This window comes from Nesoenas mayeri, assembly GCF_963082525.1.
Source record: "Nesoenas mayeri genome assembly, chromosome: 1".
Classification (NCBI taxonomy): domain Eukaryota; kingdom Metazoa; phylum Chordata; class Aves; order Columbiformes; family Columbidae; genus Nesoenas; species Nesoenas mayeri.
In genome coordinates this window covers 75,247,472-75,270,858 of record NC_137541.1, presented here as the reverse complement: position 1 = coordinate 75,270,858, position 23,387 = coordinate 75,247,472, and the positions used below count along the sequence as shown (strand labels likewise).

Below are 23,387 nucleotides of genomic sequence, written 5' to 3'. Positions count from 1 at the left end.
TAGAAGTGCATTTTTGTTGCTGCCTTTAAACTAAAATATCCTCTAGCCTATAGCCTGTTTTAATTGTAAAAAATTGAATTCCAGCTTTATATGCATATGATTGTATATGTGACATGGACCTTTTGGGCTGAGCAGGCCACAGGCTGACCAACAGTAGGAACTCCAGCATCTAGTTGATGCTTTGATTTCTTTTTATGCCAGTTCATGCCTGGTGATGAAGGTCTCCAAGTCTTGTTGTGGTCAGCAAATGGCCCCAGTCTTCGTGTTGGTCCTGTGACAGTGGTGTCTGAATTCAGAAAACATGAAGTGAAATGAAATTCTCTTTTGCAGATTGAATTGCAGACTTGAGGCTCTGGATCCAACTCACACTTATTGGCATTTTGTTGCTTCTTATAGTGTAGCTGGTGATTGTCCCCGAGAAGAGAGAAGATGATGAGTGATGCAAGTGACATGCTCGCTGCGGCGCTGGAGCAGATGGATGGCATTATAGCAGGTAAACTCCTGGGACAGCTTGTTAATTTACCTGGTTTTAGTCTGTTTTCCATACCTGGAGCGCAGAGCTTCAGGCTTAGAATGGAATGTGCTGGTAATTGTGTTTGGTGTCTTCCATTATAGCTTAGCAATTACAAATAAATGGAGCGGAGGGATTGCACAGACTCTCACACACGGACACAGCTGAATGGAGTGTAGTTTTTCTCCTACGCTCTATCAAAATGCTGCTCAAAGTGGCTGAGTGAGGTGGTTCAGCTGGTGCACACAGCACCACGACAGTCAAGGGCACAAGGCACGTTTCAAACCATGATGAGTGTGTTTAAAGAGCTGCTGCAAGGCAGGAAGAGTAAGTTTCCCTAATACTGGCTACTCTGAACTTCTCTCAACTCTGAAGAATTAAAACATGAATAGAATTTTCCTTCTTTTCAAAATTTGCATGTTTTGAGTGCTGACATTTGGTTTGGACCTGCCTTTAATATTTGAGTTTTTTATAAGTACCTGTAAATGGTAAAATGGACTAAGGAGAGGCACCACAAAGTATACAACATCTGCTTTTAAGTTGAGCCTAGTGAGTTAGAAAATAATGTAAGTGCACAGCACAGAGGAACGCAGCAAGAAATTATAGTTTAATCTTGTTCCAGCAGTGCAATGCAAACAGCTACCCAAACTGAAAAAAATATTCTGCAAGGATAGCAACACAGTTATAAAGTCTTTAGTAGTCCAACTTAAAATAATTTCCCTTAGGGAAAAAAATAACGATACAGTGCGTGCTTTGTTTGAACAATGACTTTTCTCTGCAGTTTTCTTAAAGATATTAAGGACACCTAGCAGGAGCACATGTAAATTGGATTCAGTTGGATCATAATGATCTCTAAAAATACATATAAGCTGTGACTTCAGTAATTTCCATAAGTAGATCCTGGTGTTTGGATCTGATAATGTATCTGTGTTTCCAAGAGCTTAAGTTGGTGATGGCAGGATGAGGCTTAATATATAAATAAAAAGTGATGTTGGGATGTTTAAGTCACCACAGACCTTATTTACCCAAGTGTCCGAACAGACTTAAAAAGTCATATAACAAAGGGATATCAACTCCCATGCTGCTCTGTGGATTTTTTTTCTCTTCATTTTTTCAAAGGGAATTAGCAGAATACTTGCGTTTTTGTGGCTTACCAGATGAGGTGAATGAAAGTTTGTGGGAGTACATATATGGCATATCACTGACAGTACAAAAGCTGATGTTCTGTCATGAACATGTCTCATTGTGCCAAGGCATTACAGTATGAAGGTCACAAATCGGTGTGCTGAAATTATAGTTGGAATTAGCCAGATTGACTTAAACCAACCTTAATCCTGCATTCATCGTTTCCTTCCTTACTTAATATATAGCAACTTTTAATGTAGGTCAAATATCTGTACTGTGAGTTTATGCAAATAAGAGATTTTTCTCTTTATTAGCATGCAAATGTCAAACTGTTGGGTTTAAAATTTATTCTCATGTAGAAATGATTCACTCTTTTTATTTATCTTCGTATTTTTCTTTAAAAAAAAATCCAGTGCCTCAGAGCAGCATAACATACTTCTGCATGGGAAAAAAAAAGTGCAGAGCATAGTGTCCTCTGGAAACCCTCTAACTTAGGTCATGCATTCCCTATAGGGTGACACAAAGCATCAGTAGAGCTCGTTTGCCCACTCAATATTTTCCACCTCCAATACATCCCAGGGAGCAGGAGCTTAGCCCATGCCTTGAACCCGTGGACATGGTTCTGGTGTACATGTCCTCTGTTGGATCAGCTCACCTCCTTCCTGCTGGAGCTGCCGTCCAGGTGGCATGTAGAAAAGGCTAGCCCTTCTCCAAATTGCTGCATGGTGTGGGGCAGGATGGAGCACCAGTGCTGAGTTTGGTCCGCATAACTGGAGAGAGTCCAGGGGCAGGCTACAAAGATGATTAGGGGTCTGGAGCATCTTTCTTACGAGGAAAGCCTGAGAGAGCTGAGTCTGTTCAGCCTAGAGAAGAGAAGGCTGAGAGGGGATCACATCAATGTTTATAAATATCTCAAGGGTGGGTGTCAAGAGGATGGGACCAGACTCTTTTCGTAGGATCATAGAATCATTTCAGTTGGAAGAGACGCCCAGGATCATCGAGTCCAATCGTAACATAACTCTGGCACTAAACCATGTCCTTAAGAACCTTGTCTAAACACCTTTTAAACACCTCCAGGGATGGTGAGTCCACCACTTCCCTGGGCAGCCTGTTCCAATGCATGAGAACCCTTTCTGTTAAGAGTTTTTTCCTAACGTCCAATCTTAAAGCTCCCCCGGCACAATTTGAGGCCAATTCCTCTATGTGGGAGAAGAGACCAACACCCTCCATGCTACAACCTCCTTTCAGGTAGTTGTAGACAGCAATGAGGTCTCCCCTCAGCCTCCTTTACTCCAGGTCAAACAGCCCCAGTTCCCTCAGCCGCTCCTTATCAGACTTGTACTCCAGGCCCCTCAGCAGCTTTGTCGCCCTCCTCTGAACTCTCTACAATACTTCAATGTCCTTCTTATGATGAGGGGCCCAAAACTGAACACAGGATTCAAGGTGCGGCCTCACCAGCACCGAGTACAGTGACGCTATCACTTCTCTAGTCTCGTTGGCCACACTATTCAGTGGTGTCCAGTGATAGGATGAGGGGCAGCGGGCACAGACTGAGGCACAGGAGGTTCCGTCTAAACACGAGGACAAACTTCTTTACTCCGAGGGTGCCAAAGCACTGGAACAGGCTGCGCAGGGAGGTTGTGGAGTCTCCTTCTCTGGAGACATTCAAAACGCACCTGGACACATTCCCGTGTGATCTGCTCTGGGTGAACCTGCCTTAGCAGGTGGGTTGGACTAGGTGATCTCCAGAGATCCCTTCCAACCCCAGTCCTTCAGCGATTCTGTGAGATGCCCGCGCGTAGCAAACACCACCTAGCATTTCTCAGCTTTGCTGTGTGTCTGACCTGCTCACCTCGTGCCTGATCCCCTGCAATTTTGCTCCCTCCAGGTTCGAAGGCGCTGGAGTACTCCAATGGCATCTTTGACTGCCAGTCCCCCACCTCCCCCTTCATGGGGGGCCTGCGGGCACTGCACCTGGTGGAGGACTTGCGGGGCTTGCTGGAGATGATGGAGGCAGATGAGAGAGAGGGGCTGCGCTGCCAGGTCCCGGACTCAACAGCGGAGGCTCTGATCGAATGGCTCCAAAGTCAAATGGTACGGTCTCGCCTCGTTTCACCCCTAATGCACTCGTTTCGCATGTCACTTGTCTCTTAAACCAGCTCAGGCCGTGGGTCTATGGTTTATGCAGGCATTTAAAACCTTTAGAGAAGGTTTCAAAGAACCTAAGGGAAGAGGTTTTAGTTTGGTGATGATGCTGTGGGGCCTTGGAAAAGCTGTCACTCAAATACCACGTGCAGTGGGTTGGCCTGTGCTTTCTTTGTACCACCATGCCTCAATCTCGTAAAAAAAAAAAATTTGGTAACTGGAATTTCATCTCAGAGGGTTGAGGGAGGACGTTTTTGTAGGAATCATGCTTTAATGGGAGGAAAAATGTTATTTTCAATACGAACTTTTCACTAAAAAGCATTTTTGGCAGCCCGTTTTCTATAGGGACCACTGTTGTTACTGAGCTTCCTTACCTGGTTTATAACAGAAGTGAGTGGTATGAGATCAGAATCCCTTTAATCTGAATACTAAGCCAAAATTTTATTTTCTGTGTTTGCGAATCTTCTAGTTTCTGTCCCTTTTCTAAAAAAATACACAAGAATATACCTGAGAAGGCTGTTCTTTCCCCAGTACTTGGTTTTCCCCCCAAAAAAAGCAAATATTATTTGAGTGGAGGCTACTTGAAGACTACCTTGGGACATAAAATGTTGTGCCTATCAGGTGAGTTACGTGGCATCATTTTTGAAGGATCTGATGGTTTCGGCTCCAGGTGCCATGTGACTGATGGCTTCCTGGCAGGCCAAAGACGAGTCCGTGTGCTCATGGTCTGTGGCAGGGTCTGTACAGTGGTGGTCCCGCTGCGCACAGGATTTGGGGAAGCTCCAGCAGTGGAAGTCAAGATTCATCTCTAGAGGCCATGCTTCAGGGTTTAAATCGGCCTGTGGCTGTTACGACGACAGCAGTGGGTATGCGCTTCTGTGTATTTTGCCAAATCTGTCTTACAGCAGCGTTCGGGTCCTGTTGTCTTATATGCTTGGTGTCGGTCAAGGTAACACCGTGCTGCTGAAATGAGGATGGCAGATCTGATGAAGGCTGGGTCTGATGCAGGACAGGCCACCCTGGTGGCTCTGTGTTGCACCCAATGCGTTGCTGCTGTTGGGATGGGGCAGCTGCCCTTGTGTGGTCCCTTGCTGGGATGGACGTCACACTCCCTCAGAAAGGATTCGGTCATCCTGGAGCCACAACTGATCTTGTGTAAAAGGTTTTTATCATGGTACACGGATTTATTTCAGCACTCAGTTGCCACCCAGAGTGGTGGGTGCAGGGCAGTGTTTGGCCTGAACTCCCCAGTGACGGGTTTGACAGATGCAGGAAGAGACAGGGACCTAGGCTAGTGCAATTGGGCTGCTTGCGTAGCTCTTGCAGAAAGGTTTGAGGGGAGAGCTGTTTTTGTTTGTTGGTTCCTTTGTTTGTTTTTATGGTGTTGTTTGTTTTTTTGTTTTGTTTTGTTTTTCTCTCCTTTACTTTGAACTACACATTTGAAAATACCTGTAACTAAATGAAACACGTGGGAGCTTTCCCACTGCCTCCTGTGGGATTTGTGTCTTGCCCCCACTGTCAAGGCGTAGCAGCCAATGCTGAGATCAGGAGGAGGAGATGGGAGTGACATTCGATTTGGATCTTTAAAACACACAAAGTTCCTGCTAACGTCAGCGTTTCCTTCCTCTGTAACATACAGCAGTGAACATCGCTGTAACTAGTCTTTGCTCTGTGAAGAGCAGAAATCAAGGGACATAACAGGTTTCATGCAAGTATGGTCTTTATAAATAAAAAAATGTTCATATGCCACATACACAGCCTTGGAAAATTAGCAGCTCCCTACAGTGTGCATAGACATCAGCAGTTCGTGTTTAGTGATGCTGATCCATCACATGTTAGTTTGGAGTAAAGAGGCCCAGCAGTGTGGCCAGAGGCTGCAGTGCCTGTTAAGATTAATGAGGCGAAGGCTGGTCATTGCCCCTTATGGCAGCGAATGTGTGATTTAGGGATGCCTGGCTGTTAGGATTTGGAACTGAGGTCCTTCAGACCCACATGACATGGGTCACTGCATGGCTTCTCAGTCCACCTCAGATTATTCCCTTGTACTCTCTGGCATCCTCAAAGCTCCTAGAAGGAAAGATTGAGTGCTACACTTTGTCCTATGCTACGGGCATGGAATTTGGAGGTGTCATCAGCATCACCAGACCCTGTCTGAGTAGGAAGGTGTTAAGTGTATTGCCCAGATGATTTGCAGAAAGGCTTTCTGCAACTATGCCCATCCTTACTTAGGAAGGGAAGACACCTCCTTGGTTTGAAATCTGTTTAGTCCTCCACAGGTGAAGAAGTTAAATCCACTGGGCTATTCAAAGCTGCTGGAACTGGTGTGTGACATCCCATCTGAAGCTGTAAGCAAGTCCCTTGTGTCTCAGAGGAAAACAAAAATAGCGTTCGCTATTGCCAAACAGTGTGTCACAAGAGAAAAATCCTCTCCTGGCCCCTGTGGGGAAACCGCTGGTGCCCTAGCTGGGAAGAGGGTCTGACAGCAGTCTCCCAAAGCTGCTTGCTTCTGTAAAACGTGGCAGAGTGTTCAATTTTGCCGTGCCGGAATTGGCTGCCCCATGCCCCTGTACTGCTTCTTAGTGACTGCTTCCTTTCTGCTCCTCTCGAGGAGCCTATGCAAGCACTCAAATAGAGCCAAAGAGTTAAAACACCTCATGCTTTTTTTTTAACAAAAAACCCATTAATGTGTGCCAGATAACCACGTGACACCAGAGTGCGCGTACAGCGCTTGGACATCTGGCAGAGCTCTTCCAAGAGCAGCCATCGGATGGTCACCACAGGGAGTTCAGAGAAGCTGGAAAACACAGATCTGTGCTGCACAAATAAGCTGGTTCAACTATAATGAATCATTTCTAGTTGTCTGTTTACAGCTCAAAACTGATCTCTGTGTTGCTGAAACCCTGCTCGTGTCTCCATGTTCACATGGAGAGCAGGTGAATGTCATGGTCAAATTACAAACAAGGCCATTTGTTCAATGTCTGGAAAGAGACTGAGGCCTTTTCTAAGCTCAGATATGTTGGGACTCCGTGCTTTCATTGGCGACCAAACCTGAAATCCACAGCCAGAGGTTTGGAGTTTTTTCAGATTTCTCCTGATCGACAGAAATGTTTAATGTATTCCGATGTGTGCTTTAATAAAACACAGGCTGTACTCTGTGAAAATGGAACTTTTGGCTTGCGTAGAGACAGCGTGTGAGTAATCTGGAACATCATCACCAGTAACAAGACCATTTAAAATGAAACTCTGCCTTTTGCAAGACCAAGCCAACCCCATTGTGTCCAGCAGGAAGTTGATAGATCCATCTCTTCCTTCTCAGAAACCTTGCTCCCAGTCATGAATGTTGCTCCAGTTTTTATTCAGTTAAAACAAACAAGAAACAGTCTTCTTTCTGGTTATTATTTTTCTTGACAGTGTGGATTTTTTTCTTTTTTAATACATCTTATGCAACAACCCTCCCAGAAAGGAGAAACCAACTGTATCTTGTTAAAAAGGAGGATGAAGGAGAGAAGTGGGTGGACAAGTCCCTTCCCACACCTCAGAGCCAGCTTCCCTAAGCTCCTGATCTGAACTCATGTATGTGGGTCCTGTTGTGTGTCTTCTGCTCTTTAAAGGACATAATACTTCTGGAAAAAAAGAGCCAGGATAACACTTCTTTCAGACCCACAGCAAGTGCAACTGTGGTTTTAGCTTTAAAAGTGACTTTTTGAATTCAAATACATACATTACTCTATATACAGATTCTTTCTGTTTTTCACTCCAGAAGTGAAATTCTGAAGTTTACTATAAGTTCATTAAAGCAAAACAAACTTTATGGCCTCCAGAGGTTTCTCGAAGACCATTTTCAGATCATCTGAAGATGATAGTTGAGAAGTGGTACCTATAGTGACTTACACAATTCAGTGTTGCTGCTGTGAATAGCAGATCTGTCATCTCAGATCAGCCTCAGATTTTGACACTTCTTCCACAAGTTTGTTCTTCCAGAGAGTGTTTGGGAGTAATGGGAGTTAATATCAGCGGATATTAGATTTCAGAGAGAAGTTTTCCTCACTGGATAAACATAGCTTGTAATCTTACAGAGATATATTGGCCTGTTTGGCTGACAGGGTGGGTCCCAAGTGGGGGAAGTGGTTTGGTTAGCCAGAAATCATCTCATATTTCTTATGCATGGAAAAATCTTCTCTTCAGACTGAAGTCTGTTGTTTAAGTGCTTAGTGTGGGTGTACAGTGCATTCATTTGGCTCCCCTTGTGCTTATATTGAGTTTAACTATCAAAAGGTCCTGTGGTAATCTGTGGCACATAGGCATCTACTACCAAAGACCTGTTTGTGATCCCTCCTCAAGTAGCAATATGAAAGGAGCCTTGTGATACCTGTCATCATAAAATGTCTCCTGGCAGTGCTTTTCGTCCATGAGAGATCTAACTCAAAGTTCTTGAAACACAGGACCTTGTTTCTTGTTTCATCCAGACTGGTGTGGTTTTTTTAACACTGGAAGATAATACAGGCTTATTTATAGCCTGTCTTGCTGTGGCATCTTCATGCATTGTGGATGTGAGTTCATTGCTATAAGAATAACCTGTGTGGTCCTGCACTGAAGCCCTGATGGCAGGGCCATCAAAAAAATCACCATTCTCAATCCAAAATGCATCAGTCAGGCTTAGAAAACACAGCTTCTACTCCTCTTCTACTCTGCTCTTTTGTTCTGGGTTATTCAGTATTCGTGTTTTTGACGTTTTTATCTTATCAATTGTAGTCATATGCATTTCTTCTTAAGAATAAAAGCTGTGGTTTTTCAGATAATCATGGGACTCCCAGAGCTGGGCTCTGTGGTCAAAAATAGGAAGGATTTGTTATCCTGCTGCTTTTACTGTGTAAATTGAAACTTAGATGTGAGGACGGAGGTTGGTGGTTGTTAATGCATTTTCATAGAATCATAGAATCATTTAGGTTGGAAAAGACCTTTAAGATCAAGTCCAACCATTAATCAAGTTCATGACTAAACCATCTCCCTAAGCACCACATCTACATGTTTTTTAAACACCTCCAGGGATGGTGACTCTACCACTTCCCTGGGCAGCCTGACAACCCTTTTCGTCTGAGAAATATGACATAAACTTGAGACAAGTCACTCATGAGAACACTGCGACTGTTGAGTCAACTTTTTTCTTCCTCTTTTTTCTTGGCACCTGCAAGTGAATTTCATGTGTTCCTCCAGCTTTTACTATTAATAGCCCATCAAGAAAAAGAATATTCCCTCCTCTTTACTTTGTAGTCAGGTGAAAAGATCAGAATCCCTCATTTCTTGTGTGTTTTGGGGGAATCAGGTCTGGGAGGGTGCAGAGGAGGGGGTTGATGTTGCAGGGGGCTGTTCAGTAAGGAGTGAGCATGGGGTTGCCCTTGCACTCTCCCGGTCAGGATTACACAGCCTGCGTCCTTCTCCACTTGTCCGCCTGGCCTTTGTGCTTTGGGATGCCTATGTCAGGCTCAAGGTTGGAAGGAGGGTTGATCTTCCCGGGCTTTGATGTGTTAATTCCCCAGAGGAGCTGCTTGTTCCGCCTGAGGAGCGCTGCTGCTTCACGGCTCCGCTTCCCACATCTCCTGCTCCGCTGCCAGGCTCGCCTCCGTCCTTGGTTAGGCGAGGAAACCTGCCCGTCACTTAACCTCACCGTCTGGGTTCAGAGGAGCCCTGACTGCACCGCCCGGCTGTGGTGCCAGGGCGGCAGCTCTCAGCCTCAGCTGCCTCTGCTACAGTCGCTCGCGTCCTTAAGTGCATGAAGATAGTCATGACCAGCATGGAGTACAGCTGGGACATTCATGGACACTGTGTCTGGCTAAATAAGGTAAGGCTATCTGTGTTTGTTCTGGCTCTTGCATTTCTCTGAGTGACAAGCCATAGCCGGGTAGCGCTGGTACGGAGTAAGCATTTCGTCTTTCTCTTGTATCTGATACCAGCTGGGCTGCAGTTGAAGAAACGGAGTATTTTGAAACGGTTGCATCTTCCCTATTCAACAGCCGTGTTATTTATATTTAGAAAATGTTTCAGGTAAACTCTTTGGAGTGAAGGTCTGACTTAGGCTGTTTTTCCTTCAGAATTCACTTTCAGTGTAGTGAAACCTCTAAAATATAATGGGGGGGGGGGGGAGGGGTGAGTGGGTTTGTGTTTGGGTTTTTTTGGTGGGCTTTTTTTTTGTTTTTCCCCTTGCTCATTCTGTAAGGAGGAGCTAATCTGTAAACTTCAGTAAAAGCTTAGCAGCAGGTCTGCCTTCTGCCAGAGCATGTGGAGCAGACTACAGATATTCAGAACCATGAGTAGGGAAGCATGAAATGCAGGAGATGCTGTTTTGGGAGGGCAGTGGTGGGCTCCCACACAGACTGATTAAGCTCTGGTACGGATGGTGTTCAGACAGATTTGACCAATATGAATTTGGGATGGAATCTTTACTTACAGAGGGTAAAGCTGTCACAGCTGCATTTCACAGGGGAAACGGTGGCGAATACTGTGCTTGGAAACCCTGGAGGCTTTGCCCATGGCACACCAAGTGATGTTGAGGTACTGAGGCTGAAGGAGCCCCCTTTTAAGGGACTCTGTAAAACTGAGCGAACAAGCAGAACAGCAGTAGCTGTGCTTAACTGAGCATAGGTAATGTGTATTATAATGATCTGAACGACGTAAGCATGTTGATGAGCTCTAATTTAACTCCAGATGGTCAGGAAAGAGATGTCAGGGGCAGATCACTTGCCCAACTGTTGACTGAACTATAATGGTCAGAACAGTCAGTGCAATCTGCTGCGCAAGAAAATAATGCTGTGGAGTGGCAGCTCCTTCTATACAAATCAAATTGCATCTGCAGCAAGAAAAGTGAGATTTGTGCTGCTTATTTTGTCTCAAAAGCAGAAGAGAAAATGTAGAGAAATGAGGATATCAGCTACAGTGGGCTAAAAATGAATTTTATTTTTGAAAGGAGAATTCAGCAATTGAGGGGAAATTGATTTTTTTTTTTTTTTAAAGTATTATTATTATTTCTTTTATTAGGAGGCTTAAACCAGCAGCTATTAGAAACTTACCTGTGGTTTGGAATGCTAACTCACTTCCAGGGAAGATAAATAAAGACTGAGGGCAGGGAAGCTATGAAAGTTTGGTGATGCTTCTACTTACTACAGGAATAACTCCCTCCAAAGCACTGTGGATTTTTACACTTGTATGATTGCAGGCAAGGCTTACACATGTGTTTAATGAATTAGCTATGGATTGATCTTGCAGAGTTTTTAAGTGCACTGAGTCTGATCTTATAAGGCATTTTAAATAAATGCTTAACCTCAAACTTCTGTGAAGCCTCAGTGGCATCGTGACAACTGTTCTTTTGTTTTGAGGATTAAGAGTATTGGTAAATCTGCATTCTCTTCCCATACAGTGTTTTGCAATTAATCCCTAAATTGAAAACACATGCTAAGTCTAAGCGCTTAATTGAACAAAGATTTTAAGTTGTTGATGAAGAAGAGCCTTCTTTGGAAAATGGCAACGCTTGTCTTACACAGCTAGTAAACTATGTTAATCTTGTATTGACTTCAGTGATACAAATTTGATCCAGAACTACCAAGTGCCTCAAATAGTCCTGCAGTTGCTATTGAAGCAAGTATTTGCTTTTCTTTCTTTTGTTTTTTGGTTTTTTTTTTTTGGCTAAGGCAGAGCCCATTGCTCTGCAGAGCAAGTAGTTCCCAAGCTCAGTCCTGGGGAGGCTGTGGGTCCCCAGATGCAGAGAAGCTCCTCCTGAAGGACACTCCGAGTGTTGCTCACCCAGATTTTGCACACACCAGGTCTCCTGGCATCTTTCAGGTCCCCATTGGGGCTCATTCCACCCCAACTCCTGATGCCCTGCCTTCCCATATCCATTTCTCTTCAGCCATGCCCACTGCTGTCATTACCCTGTTCTTTTCATTTATTTCATCTCTTCATTCCTCATCTCTCTGGAAAGGAAATTGTATCTATTACCAACTTTTACCATTGAGGACAGCACAGAGGAGAGATGCGGGAAGGCATCGGGTGGCCTTTGCCTGCAGGTCCCTGATCTCTGCACACTGTAGCAGGTGCTGGGGCTGCTGCTCTGCAAAATAGCTGCCATGCCCTTTCTGTGTTGTCCTTTCTACAACTCTCGTCTTTTTCCCCAGTGAAATCAAAGTCAGTGACTTTTCTTGCCTTTTCATACCTAAAATGAAGAGTTAGTCCCAAATATTATGCAGAAGTTACAACATTTCAAGCAAAAAACCAAACTGCTGTTGGGTTGTACACAAAGTTTTCTGGTTCAGTGTACTACAAGAGGTCTGGTTTTGTGCAGATTTTGCAGTATATTTCAGCCCTGTTTGGGGTTCCCATCGCCTCTTAAATCTCTTTTACAGTAATGTGGAGCTGCAGCCTGAACTTTCCCTCTCTAAATGCTCCTATTTTAAAACCAAGTGTGATGTGCTGAGAAAAACAGGATATTTTTTTTGAGGTATGGGAACAGAGTTTAAAACAAAGGTGTCTTGGCAAGATGTTGTGCACAATGACTAACATTCTGCCTTAACACCTTGTTGGTTTTCACAGCATTGTAAAGACATTTTCATCGTAGCGTGAAAACAGTACTTAACGTCCCCACATTTTCTTCACGCAGTCTTTGGTTTTAGTTAATTCGTGTCTGGTTACGCTGACCGGAGGTATCAGGAGGTTCAGTGATTGGGGCACTGATGTGGTGGTTAAAAGGCAGGGAGTCAAGTCTGAGCTTTGACAAGGATTTGGATATGTGGGTCCTGGGGATGGAGGAGAATCTTTGCACCTCGGCTGCCTGCTTGTAATAGGGGACATCACTTTCCTACGTCAGAGACATACACTGGATATTGATAAATGTGTTGTATATTACAAAATAGGGATGCTGTATTCTTGGAGGCTGAAAAAGTGCCTGGGATGTGTTGGAGGTCTTTAAATGAGAAGAGAGCTACAGAATAGCAAAAGTATAGAAAACCTCATTTTTGTATTTTGCATACAAGTCAAGTTACAGAATTTAAAGCATAATCTGCTAGTTGAGTAGCTAACAAGTTTATTTGAGAAGCTCTTTGACTTCTTTCACCTTGATTCAACTCTTAGAAAACTGAGAATCTCACTGATCTTGAATGGAAATCCTGTGGCATGAGGTAAATTTTGGTAGAGGTCAGACGAAAAACAGGGGCAACTCACAAATCTGGAGTACTTCTGCCTTGGTGCTTAGTTTCTTGGTGGTCAGAAGGCCTAGTAATTTACTGCTAAATAATTCAGATTGAGGGTATCATTATGGTGTGACTTATTGGTACAAATTACTAGGGAGTGTCCTTTTCCAGTCTGCTGTAGCTCTAGTGATTTCAGGAGAGATGTTATGGTCACATTGCAAAGGTTACATGTGTGTGCTTGGGAGACACATTTGCTACAGCACACTGATTTACAAGCTGTCCAGACTGATCTCTTAAGGAGAGCACTAAGGTGAGGTCAAATGCTTTGTACCACCTCCTGTTTGCTTTGCATCTAGTCTTTAAGCAGTGCTGGTGGGCATTTTATTCCTCTGGTTTCTAACAAGGCAGTTTCTCCCGTCACACAAAGTCAGGCATGTAATTCAGAAAAGGAGCTTTAGCTGGCAGGTTTCCTGAGGCATCCTTGGCGACCGGGGGAGACGGGCTGCTTGAAAGGGAGATTCTGAGCAGGAGCCCCAGGCTGGCAGCTCCTGCATGGGGGTGGCCTCTCACAGCAGGGTTGTGCTGCAGACTCACCGGGGCACAAGGGTTGGTCGCCCGGTTTCTTTCCATCATCTTTTCAGAGGGAAATCAAGGACCCCCAAAGCTGGTGGGAGCTTCTGTACTGAGCACGTTGGATTTCAGAGCAGCTTCTCTGCTCTTCTTTTCTTCTTCAACCTCCTCTAAGTGATTTATGCAATGATGGGAACAAGAATTTCTTTTCTGAGCAGAGATCTGATTGTGGCGCCCGTCACAAAGTGCTTTGAGACAGCTTTGAATATGGATAGAGTAAAATCCTTCTTGCCACTCAAGAGCATCGAAGTTATTATGAAGAAAGAAAGTTGCTGATTCCTCTGAACTCTGATAGCATTAACATGTATTCTTGTTTCTCTTTAGCCTCAGGCAGCTTTATAAAGAGATGCGTTGAGAGTACAGACATTCACCCATACCCAGTACAATATGCCTGATATAAAAGGATGTCTCTTACTGTGTGTTTTAGAAAAAATCGTTTGACTTGCAAGAAGCATAATGCACATTTTGTAGATTGTACATTGATTTTCTATTTTTTTCACTTGCTGAGTGTCTTGGAGTATTTGTCTCTTTACAGATATGGCTTAGCATAGTACGTCATTGAGCACAAATTTTGTTAACAAAATGCTGAATGCACAGTAAGTGAGTTTTGCGGAATTGGGTCACCAGAAGGTTCTTCCTTTCTCATCTTTAAGCCCTGAACAATTCCTGTCCTGAATGGTGGTTGTGTATCCTTTGTTGACAGTTTATTTGATTTGTAACCCATTGGGGGCTGAAGAGTGCTTTAAATCTGTACTTGAACCGTGCAGACTAAAAATACTCCTTAAGCGTGTTGGTAACCTTGAATGACACTTTTGGTACGACAGCTGATTATACAATATTTGCTGTCTTTTTCAGACTAATGGACACATATCTGGGAATGGAGATGTGTATCAAGAAAGGCTGGCTCGTCTGGAAAACGATAAGGAATCTCTTGTCCTGCAAGTGAGTAGTCACCTAAATTAATTTTTTCTGCTCTTGAATTTGTAAGACTTCTTAGCAGTATGGGACAAAACCTCTGAGGATTTATTTGCGCTTGTCTTGGAATGTGTTCGGAAGGCTTGCTGATACCTGAGAGTTAACCCGGATTAAGGGTAGGTGTGAATTTAGGTTGCAGGAAAAATCTAAAGGCCTTTGTTTCTCTGTATCTGATCTCTTCTTGAATCTTGTTAGCTGAGCAGGTCTGCAAAGCAACCACCTTATTAAACTAATGTGTGTCCCTAAGATGACCTTTTCCCATGACCATTCACATGTTTTTATTGTTCTGAAGAGGACTGTGTGCAATTACTTGGAAAGGAGAATAAATTCTGTCCAGTGAGGGTTAGCTATTTGGTTGTTAAGGTAGGAGCCTAGTGGGTTTTAGTTGATGTATTGTCACAGCACAGGCATGATTGTTGGCTGCAAAATGCAGCAGTCACCTCTTGTGAAAACTTCCAGGGCTAGTCAGGAGGAGAGATGCTGAATTGCAATGTGTCTGCCAGAACTTTGGATGAAATTCCCATAGGCATGAAGGGGAGCTTTAACTCCTCTCCTGTGCCTTTGCCAACGCACCGTGTACGGTGCAGAGTTCTGCTGCTTCTCCTCCCCTGGGGTCCCATTTCACCTTTGGCCCATCGAGCACTGTTACTCACATACAGTTCTTCAGGTGACACATACAGCATGGGTATGGGGTACTAAACATGCATCCTTTTTTTCTCTGCTGGGCAGGTAAGTGTGCTTACAGACCAGGTGGAGGCCCAAGGAGAAAAGATTCGGGATCTGGAGTTCTGTCTAGAGGAGCACAGAGAGAAGCTGAATGCCACAGAAGAGATGCTGCAGCAGGTATTTCACAGCCCCCTTGTCTGTCTTGCTGTCTGCCTTCATTCTGTCTTAATGAACTGCATTTTGCTTTGGTGAGAGCAGTGCACTTCAAGGTGTTGCACCTCTTGATGTCTCTTAACTAAGTGATAATTTTCTACCATATTTGCTTTAAAGTCATTGTACTTAGTAATGTCAGTGCTGCTCTACACTGTAGGAATCCAGTTCTACTCTTCTTTGAGCTTCTCCTCACTGAACTTCAAAGAGACTTGGATTAAAGCAAGGATGGGCGGATTCCCTTCAGAGCTCCTTGCTGCCCAGGGCAACTGTGATGACAGACAAGCTTTTTTCTTGTCCTGGCAGCCAACTCGTGATAGTGTCTCCATGATCTCAGATGCATCCTAGGTGCCTGGAGTCTGTCAGATGGGTAGTAGCTGTGTCCCAAGGCTTCAGAGAGTACAAGGAAGAGTGCAGTGCTTTTCCCCATGAAATAGGCCTTTAGCTGTAGAAGTAAATTACTGATTTCTTCCCCTTGGGTGAATAATTCTGTTCTCTTTATCTTGATTCAGGAACTTCTAAGCAGAACATCCCTTGAAACTCAGAAGCTGGATCTTATGGCAGAGATTTCCACTCTGAAGTTAAAGCTTACGTCTGTAGAGAAGGATAGATTGGACTATGAGGACAGATTCAGAGACACAGAGGTGAGTAAAACATGACTGAATAAATGGAAACCTGTGTGTAGCTTCATGTTATCTGAAAATTTCCTGGGGGGAAAAAAAATCTAATCTTTAAGCGGTGCTGGTGGGCATTTTTTTTTGCTAGGCAAGAAGGGAATTTACCTCTAAGGGTAAAACATGTATCTCTAAAAACAAAATGTGTCCTTTTTTCTTGATAAAATCTGATTTAAATAAAGGAAGAGTTCCAAACTCAGGTTTTGATTCTTACCATCAGATTTCAGGATGGCATTTAGGATGTACTTGAATAAAATCATGAACATACTTCACTCTCCTGTCCCAGCTTGAAACTGTCATCTTTTTAGTAAGTCCTGTCTGAGGCAAGCGCTTAAGCCCATTACAAGCACAGAAAACATGTACGTGCAAAGACAAGACACACTAAAAGACATTAATTTTGTTTTCAGTAACAGAGAGAATGAGGTGACTCGGTGTGAGGGCAGTTTGAAGCCTCCCTTCAATTCCCAGCCCCACAGAAGCCCAGGGCTGAGGGACAGCAGATACTCATGTCATCTGGCTTCATCCCAGCAGTGTGTAGTGCCAGGCAGAGCTGCTGCCATCCCAGGCAGCGTTCTTCTAGGACATTTGCCCTCCTGTGTCCTGTGGATCTGTGTAGCTGAACCTTGCCCATGTTTAAAGCCAGAAAGCCTCATAACAGTGCAGGTAGGCAAACCCAGGTTTTCCAGGAGACTCATCAGGCCAAGCTTTGCTGCAAGCGTCACATACCCCATATCAGAAAGGGAGTCTGCCTAGGAAGCAGGACAACATTTCCAAATCTGGGTTCATAAATGAGCTGAAATGTCAGATGTTTGTATTGTGGATGTTCCAGGTGTCATTTCTAGAAAGGAAGAAGCCATAATGCCATCACAGGAAACAGAACTTGCCCTTTCCGCATTAATTATTGGTTTACCAACTCCCAGTTTCCTACAGATTTTCCAGGGAAGTCTCATTCCTCACTTGTATTGCAAGCATAAGAGCAAAAGTTGGGCTTGCTTTTGATTTACTTTTTTTGGGCCTGTCTGAAGTAATACGCAGACCCAAAGAGGTCCGCAGATCGAAAACTTGCGCCTCAAATTGTGTTCAGCTTTGAAAGGTGGTGATCATTTACATAGTCATGGCAGTGTCCGTTCCTGCAGTGCAGCACATCTGGGTGCTGCCAAGCTGTGTGACAGATTTACGTTGCCTCCCATTACCTTTTCATCTAGTTTGATACCAGGTGCTATGTGGAGGGTCACAGCATTGCCTTCAAAGCAACTGATTTTGCAGTCCAGGCCAAGTATTGTGCATGGCAGTGCTGGAGAATTTGGTGGGGGAAAGGTGGAGGGAATCGTTGAAGGTCTTGTGCATCCATAGGAAGTGTATTAAGAGCTGGCTGCTTTCTCAGCTCCCGTGAGGTCTCTGGCCCCACGGTGCTCGGCTCTTTCATGAATTACAGCCTACAACAGGTAAATCTCTTCACCTGTATACCGACACTTAGCAGACCAAGAAGGCAGGCATGGAGCTACCTCTGTTCACAGAGAAGTGGTGACAGTGTGGGGACTAGAACCTACACTGCAACTCTGTAGGCTCGGTGCAAGAGGCTGACCTTCGTGGCAGCTTATTAAGATCTTTCTCTTTGAAACACCTGGAAATGGGCTTGATGTCTTTGATAAAAATAAGATAACCTAAATTATGTTTAAAAGGTGATTGCCATAATTAGGGGCTATATAGATTTATAGCCTGAATATTTATGTCAGAACTAATGAACTATTACTAAAATGTTCTTCCTTCACTTTGAAAACCAAAATGATGTTTAGTGTGATAGAAATTATTATGTTGTTTCTTCTTTGTTTCTACATTTCATAGCTGTGAGAAGGCTTAGCCTTAGACACTGAAAGGATGATATGTCTTAATTTCCATTTGTTCAGCAGAAAAATTAATAGCTTAATAGTTATAAGGGTCTCAGCCATTAAAAATCTCTAACAGGTATTTTAGAGGCAGTACTTACACGGAAGTACACAATATTTTTTTCAGTGTCAATCTAATAATATTCCTGTTTAAAGTAACAGATGATCAATTATTTCTGCAGCACTGAGTATTTAAATGATTTTTTAAAATATTCTACCATAAAACACATTATGGCATTTGAATGCAGTGTTTAAAATGGAAAAAATTCCATACCCAAACTGGGAAAGAAAACCTATGAATATTGCTTCTGTTTTTATTTAGGGAAAAAAAAAAGTGAAAAGAAAAAAAAAACCAACCAAACATTGACATGTTAAAACAACTTCTGTGAAGTTCCTGTCCCCTGGAATTACCATTCAGATTAAATCCTTCATATTATCCAGTTTTCACTTATGTCTGTGATTGTAACTTCCTATTCCAGCTTGGTAGGTTTCTCATAGTCACCAGTCTTTCTCTAAACAGATACTTTGACTATATCTGTAAGCTTTTTTTTCCTTTGTGTTCTAGGACTTTCCTGTCTAGGTGTTCACAAATACATGGCTTTTTCAAAGCTAATTGTATGCATAGTAGAGATTTATGATTTTATCTGTCCTTTAAATCATTCCAGTCTTTCCACTTTCTTGGCAGACACCAGTATTATTTTCCTTAAGGAGCATGGATGCTCTGAGTTGGACTGAGATTATGTAAGAAAATATCATATGAGGGAGTTTATTTAGGGAGGAGTCCAGAACCAGACATGGTCTTTGAAGCAGCAGCTAGAGACTAAACTGGCTCACTCATGGGGCTCGCTTCATAATTTAACCACCACCAGACTCCTTTGTGCAGATGAGTTTCTGAGTGGCGCAAAATGATGAATGTAGTTTGTATTCCAAGTGCCAGTAAGGAAGCCTCTGACCTCTGAAAGTTATAATTGCTTTTTGTGCCTCCCTGGCCCTGCCATGAAGAGCACAAGTAAGAAGAGCAGAGAAGAAAAAGGCTTTGGGAAATAGGAGTCTGTATGTCCCACCCTGTCCACTTCATTTATGGATCCATGCAAGGAATTGCTGTTGGGTGTTGGCGTGGAGGGACCTGACCATGGATCAGAAGAAGACCCTTTAATGGCTTTTTCCTGTTTTGCAAGTTTAAAGGGCAGGAACATACACGTGTAGATGATGTTCTTGGAGACATGGTTTAGAGGTGGACTTGGTGGTGCTTGATTAATGCTTGCACTGGATGATCTTAAAGATCTTTTCCAACCAAAATGATTCTTTGGATCTAGGATTATGCCCAGGGCAGGTATTTTCACCCATTTATGGGTGCCTGAAGAGGAGGTATTAAATGCAAGTAGAGCGTGTGCCATACACTGGCCACCATGTGGGTGACTCTTTTACTGCTGGTTCATCCAAGTCAGCCATGGAACTCTGTGGGGTTTTTGGTCTGATCTCAGATCCTGATGAACCCATACAACACACTGAGTGCCATGGAGATGCACACACCTGAAGCATCACACTCGTCCCAAAAGTTCCTGGGGCCATAAGCAGTTATGATGGTTGGCACCTGCAGGTTTCAAATAATGCTGTGATCTCCTTGCTGGGGCTGCTGCAGGAGGGGGGAAGGCATAGTCCTTGCTGGGAAAGGTTTGTAGTCAAAATCAGTTGAACAGAGAATAGTGAAAGAAAAGGGTAAATGTTTCAGGGCAGCATGCAGGAAAGTTGAAATACTCTGGAAGGACTGAGATTTCTTAGAAAACCTCAGTGCCTTTGACAATCTCTACCTCCAGAAGCTTGCTCCAAGATAAATACCCTGTTTCCCCCAAAATAAGACAGGGTCTTATACAATTTTTCCTCCAAAAGGTGCTTACTTTTTTACATGCCTGGACACTACTTAAGTTGACTTTTTTAATGAACTGCAACTAGGGCTCATTTTTGGAGTAGGGCTTACATTTTGAGCATCCTGAAAAATCATGCTAGGTCTTATTTTTGGGGTAGGTCTTATTTTTGGGAAAACAGGGTGGTAATTCAGTAGCAGGGAAACAGACCTGTTTGGGCCTTTTCTTTTTCCTCTGCTCACTTCTGCAAGGTTTGACCATCTCTTTGGTACTAATGAGGGTCGGTGTATGGAACCTGGTGAATCTTTAATGTACTCCTCTGCCTCATAAAGGTGAGAAAGAATGTCATTTACAGTTACTATGTTGTCTATAACTTAAGGCTTGAGTTAATGTTGCACTTGCAGGAGAGTAATCAAAAATATTTTTAGGGCAAAGCACACTGTTAAACTTTAGTTCTACTTAACCCTTGAGCAAATTGTACAGTATTGATTACATATGAGGCCCATAATTGATTAAGCAGAAGAATTCAGATCTTACACTCTTGGATTCTGGTTGCAAGATTGCGTTATTTTCTGTGACATTGTGAGTGCATCTTGGTAATTCTATTAATTGATACGGGTTGTGCTAACTTGTATGAAAAAAGGAGCAGAGTTTTGATTTGTTATTCCTTTTGCTCACAGGGGCCTTTTGAATACAATAACTGGTTTCCCTCTCCTACAGTATTTTTAAAATCATATATTTCAAGTGATAAATATGTAGGCAACAACCTCAGCAGTTATTGCTACAAAAAAAAAAAAACAAAACCCAAAACAACAATGATGGCTGCAGGAGAGAAAAGCCCCAGAAAAATGAATTGTCAGAGTGTAAAAGCTGGCCATCAGACCTGAGAACGTAGATTTGGTGGAGATCTCGAACACTTGCTGTTCATAAGAAACAACTCAATTAATATAGTAATGCAGATTGGCATCCATGTACATTTATACATGGAAGACTGATGTGCTTTGTCAAGGTCACACATTGAAGAGTCAGTGAGGAATTGCAGGTGTATACAAGTTAGAAAGTGATACATTAGTGGTAGTAATTACTAATCTCATAAAAATGTTCAATATTTTCATTTTCCTTGTAGTTGTGGTGATTGAGCTTGGATCTTGCTAAAGAAACACATATGCTGCTCTGTTGTCATCACATTCATTATGCACAAAATAAAAACCAGAGGTTCATTAGCTCAGAAAATGTGGTGTGGGGCTGGAAGGCAGGTGTTACCAGGGACCCATGAATAACCTCCAAGTGTCAGCTGCTGGCTTGTCAATTTATAAATTACAAATCTCTATTAATTATACAATTAGCTCTGAAAAATTGTGCTGGCAGTTGTTAGACTGATGTACAGCGCTGCTTGACATGGATAGGATTTGCCCTACTGTGTAGGAAGACAAGCAAGCCTAGGTACTGTGCTATCTTCTTAGTAGCTTAAAAGCCATCATGCTGTAGTTCAAGTCCTCTTGTTTTCTGGGGTGCACAAAGAGCTTATCTCCTCTTTGGAAGACTTTCTTGGTGATACAACATTACAGTAGCTGCTGAGAAACACCTTTTTTCTTCTTTTGTGTTTTTTTTTTCACACAAACATAACACTGACCTGGTGTCTATATATAAAGGTCAGTGAGATATAAATGAGGCAGAAGCTTGCTGGACATATCTGAGTTGTGTGAAAGCCACAGCTTTCTGCTAATGAGGTCCTCTGCAGAGCAGGAAGGTAATTTTCCCCATAACCTGTGGTTCATTGTCTCTCATATGGAGGGTCACTCTGTCCTGGCTGTCCCACAGGCTGGACACTGGCTACTTAAGATCCCGTTTCCCCATCTAGAAGACGGGAAGGTTTGGAGAAAGGGTGCCTTGCACTTTGGTGGGCAGTCAAACTCAGGGTTTGTTTCACCATTGGAGGAAGGGACACTAAGGTGAGCTGGTGACACTAAGGGCAGAATCCCAGAATGTTTGGGGTTGGAAGGGACCTCTGGAGATCATCCAGTCCAACCCACTTCCTAAAGCAGGTTCACCCAGAGCAGATTGCACAGGAATGTGTCCAGGTGGGTTTTGGATGTCCCCAGAGAAGGAGACTCCACAACCTCTCTGGGCAGCCTGTTCCAGTGCTTTGGCACCCTCAGAGTAAAGAAGTTTCTCCTTATATTCAGATGGAACGTCCTACAGTTCAGTTTGTGCCCGTTGCCACTCATGTTGTTGTTCTGCACCACTGGAAAGAGTCTGGTCCCATCCTCCTGACACCTACCGTTGAGATATTTATAAGCATAAACAAGATCCCCTCTCAGCCTTTTCTTCTCCAAAGAGCTCAGGTGTGAGTTGGTGGTGGTTCCAACTTTCTTCCAAACCAGGCTGAACTTAAAAATCTCAAATATAGTGGCACCATTGATGCTTAAATACATATGACTTTATGCTTGTAGAAACTAGTGAGGGTCTTTCCATTCAGCCCTCCATTAGAGGGGCTCATTTGAGTGACAGAAACATAAATTTACGCTGCAATCACTTCATATTTTCAAAAGGCAGGTGACGGCCAGCGAGCCTGAAGTGGGGAGGATGTGGCCACTGCCACTGCTTTCCATTACCACATGTTGTGGTGGACATCCAAGCAGTTGGGCAGCCAGAGGGGCAGGAGGCCTTTCTTGGCCTTCAGCGCAGGGAACGCAACAGAAATTTATGTCTCTCTTTGTCCTCTGCCCTCTTGCACTCAGTGCAGTAATGCAGAAACTGAGAAATAGGGTCCCTGGATATCCAGAAAGCTCTGAATTTCTTGACTTAACTAGGAATTTGGGTGGTGTGTTTTTACAGGTCCTGCCGAGGCATGCCTGGGCAGCTATCACTCTCTTTTATTTATTGAATTTCTGTGTTGTTTCTGATCTTGTTTTTCCCCTCGCTCAGGATTTGATCCAGGAAATAAATGAATTGCGATTGAGAGTGGGAGAAATGGACAATGAAAGACTCCAGTATGAGAAGAAACTTAAAACAACCAAAGTAAGTGAGGCTGAGGGGAGGAAGCAGAGGTGGGTGTATGTCAGGCTTTAGAAGTTTACTCTTTTTTTTCCTAGTCCTTGCCTGCACCCTGCAAAATCCTGAGCGCGTTCACGCCCAGGGTTTTGATGATACTTGCTTAGCAACAGGGGCTATTTCCAAATTTCATGCTGTGGTTTTGAGATCTGTGTATTGTTTTTCATGACGAATAACTCACCATGCAGCTGGCTGTTAACAATAAATATATTTACTTATTTAGTCCCTTGTTTCACGTATCTGTCAAGGAACACCAGTTGCAGTACATAAGGCATGTGCCATAGGTGAGAGCAAACCTGAGCATTTATTTTCTCCTCTAAATGTGCTAAAAATCAACGACTTTTGAAGAGAAAGCATTCACCTAAGTAATTCTAGCAGTGGGTTTCTCTAAGTGTCTAACTTCTCTTGCCATTTAGCCTTGTTCTTTTCTATCTTTAGTTTTCTCTCACTCCTCTGTCTCTGTTACCAGT

The 23,387-nt window shown here is 43.3% G+C and overlaps 1 protein-coding gene across 1 annotated transcript in view; it reads left to right on the top strand.

The window, feature by feature from the left end:
• Positions 1-23,387, top strand: part of PPFIBP1 (PPFIA binding protein 1) — a 115,983-nt gene that overhangs the window by 63,292 nt on the left and 29,304 nt on the right. The window contains exons 3-8 of the mRNA XM_080358587.1: positions 397-493; positions 3,525-3,730; positions 14,443-14,529; positions 15,292-15,405; positions 15,951-16,082; positions 22,792-22,884. Coding sequence (XP_080214713.1) covers positions 430-493; positions 3,525-3,730; positions 14,443-14,529; positions 15,292-15,405; positions 15,951-16,082; positions 22,792-22,884 — 696 coding nt within the window. The 5' untranslated portion in view covers positions 397-429. The remainder of the gene's footprint in view (positions 1-396; positions 494-3,524; positions 3,731-14,442; positions 14,530-15,291; positions 15,406-15,950; positions 16,083-22,791; positions 22,885-23,387) is intronic.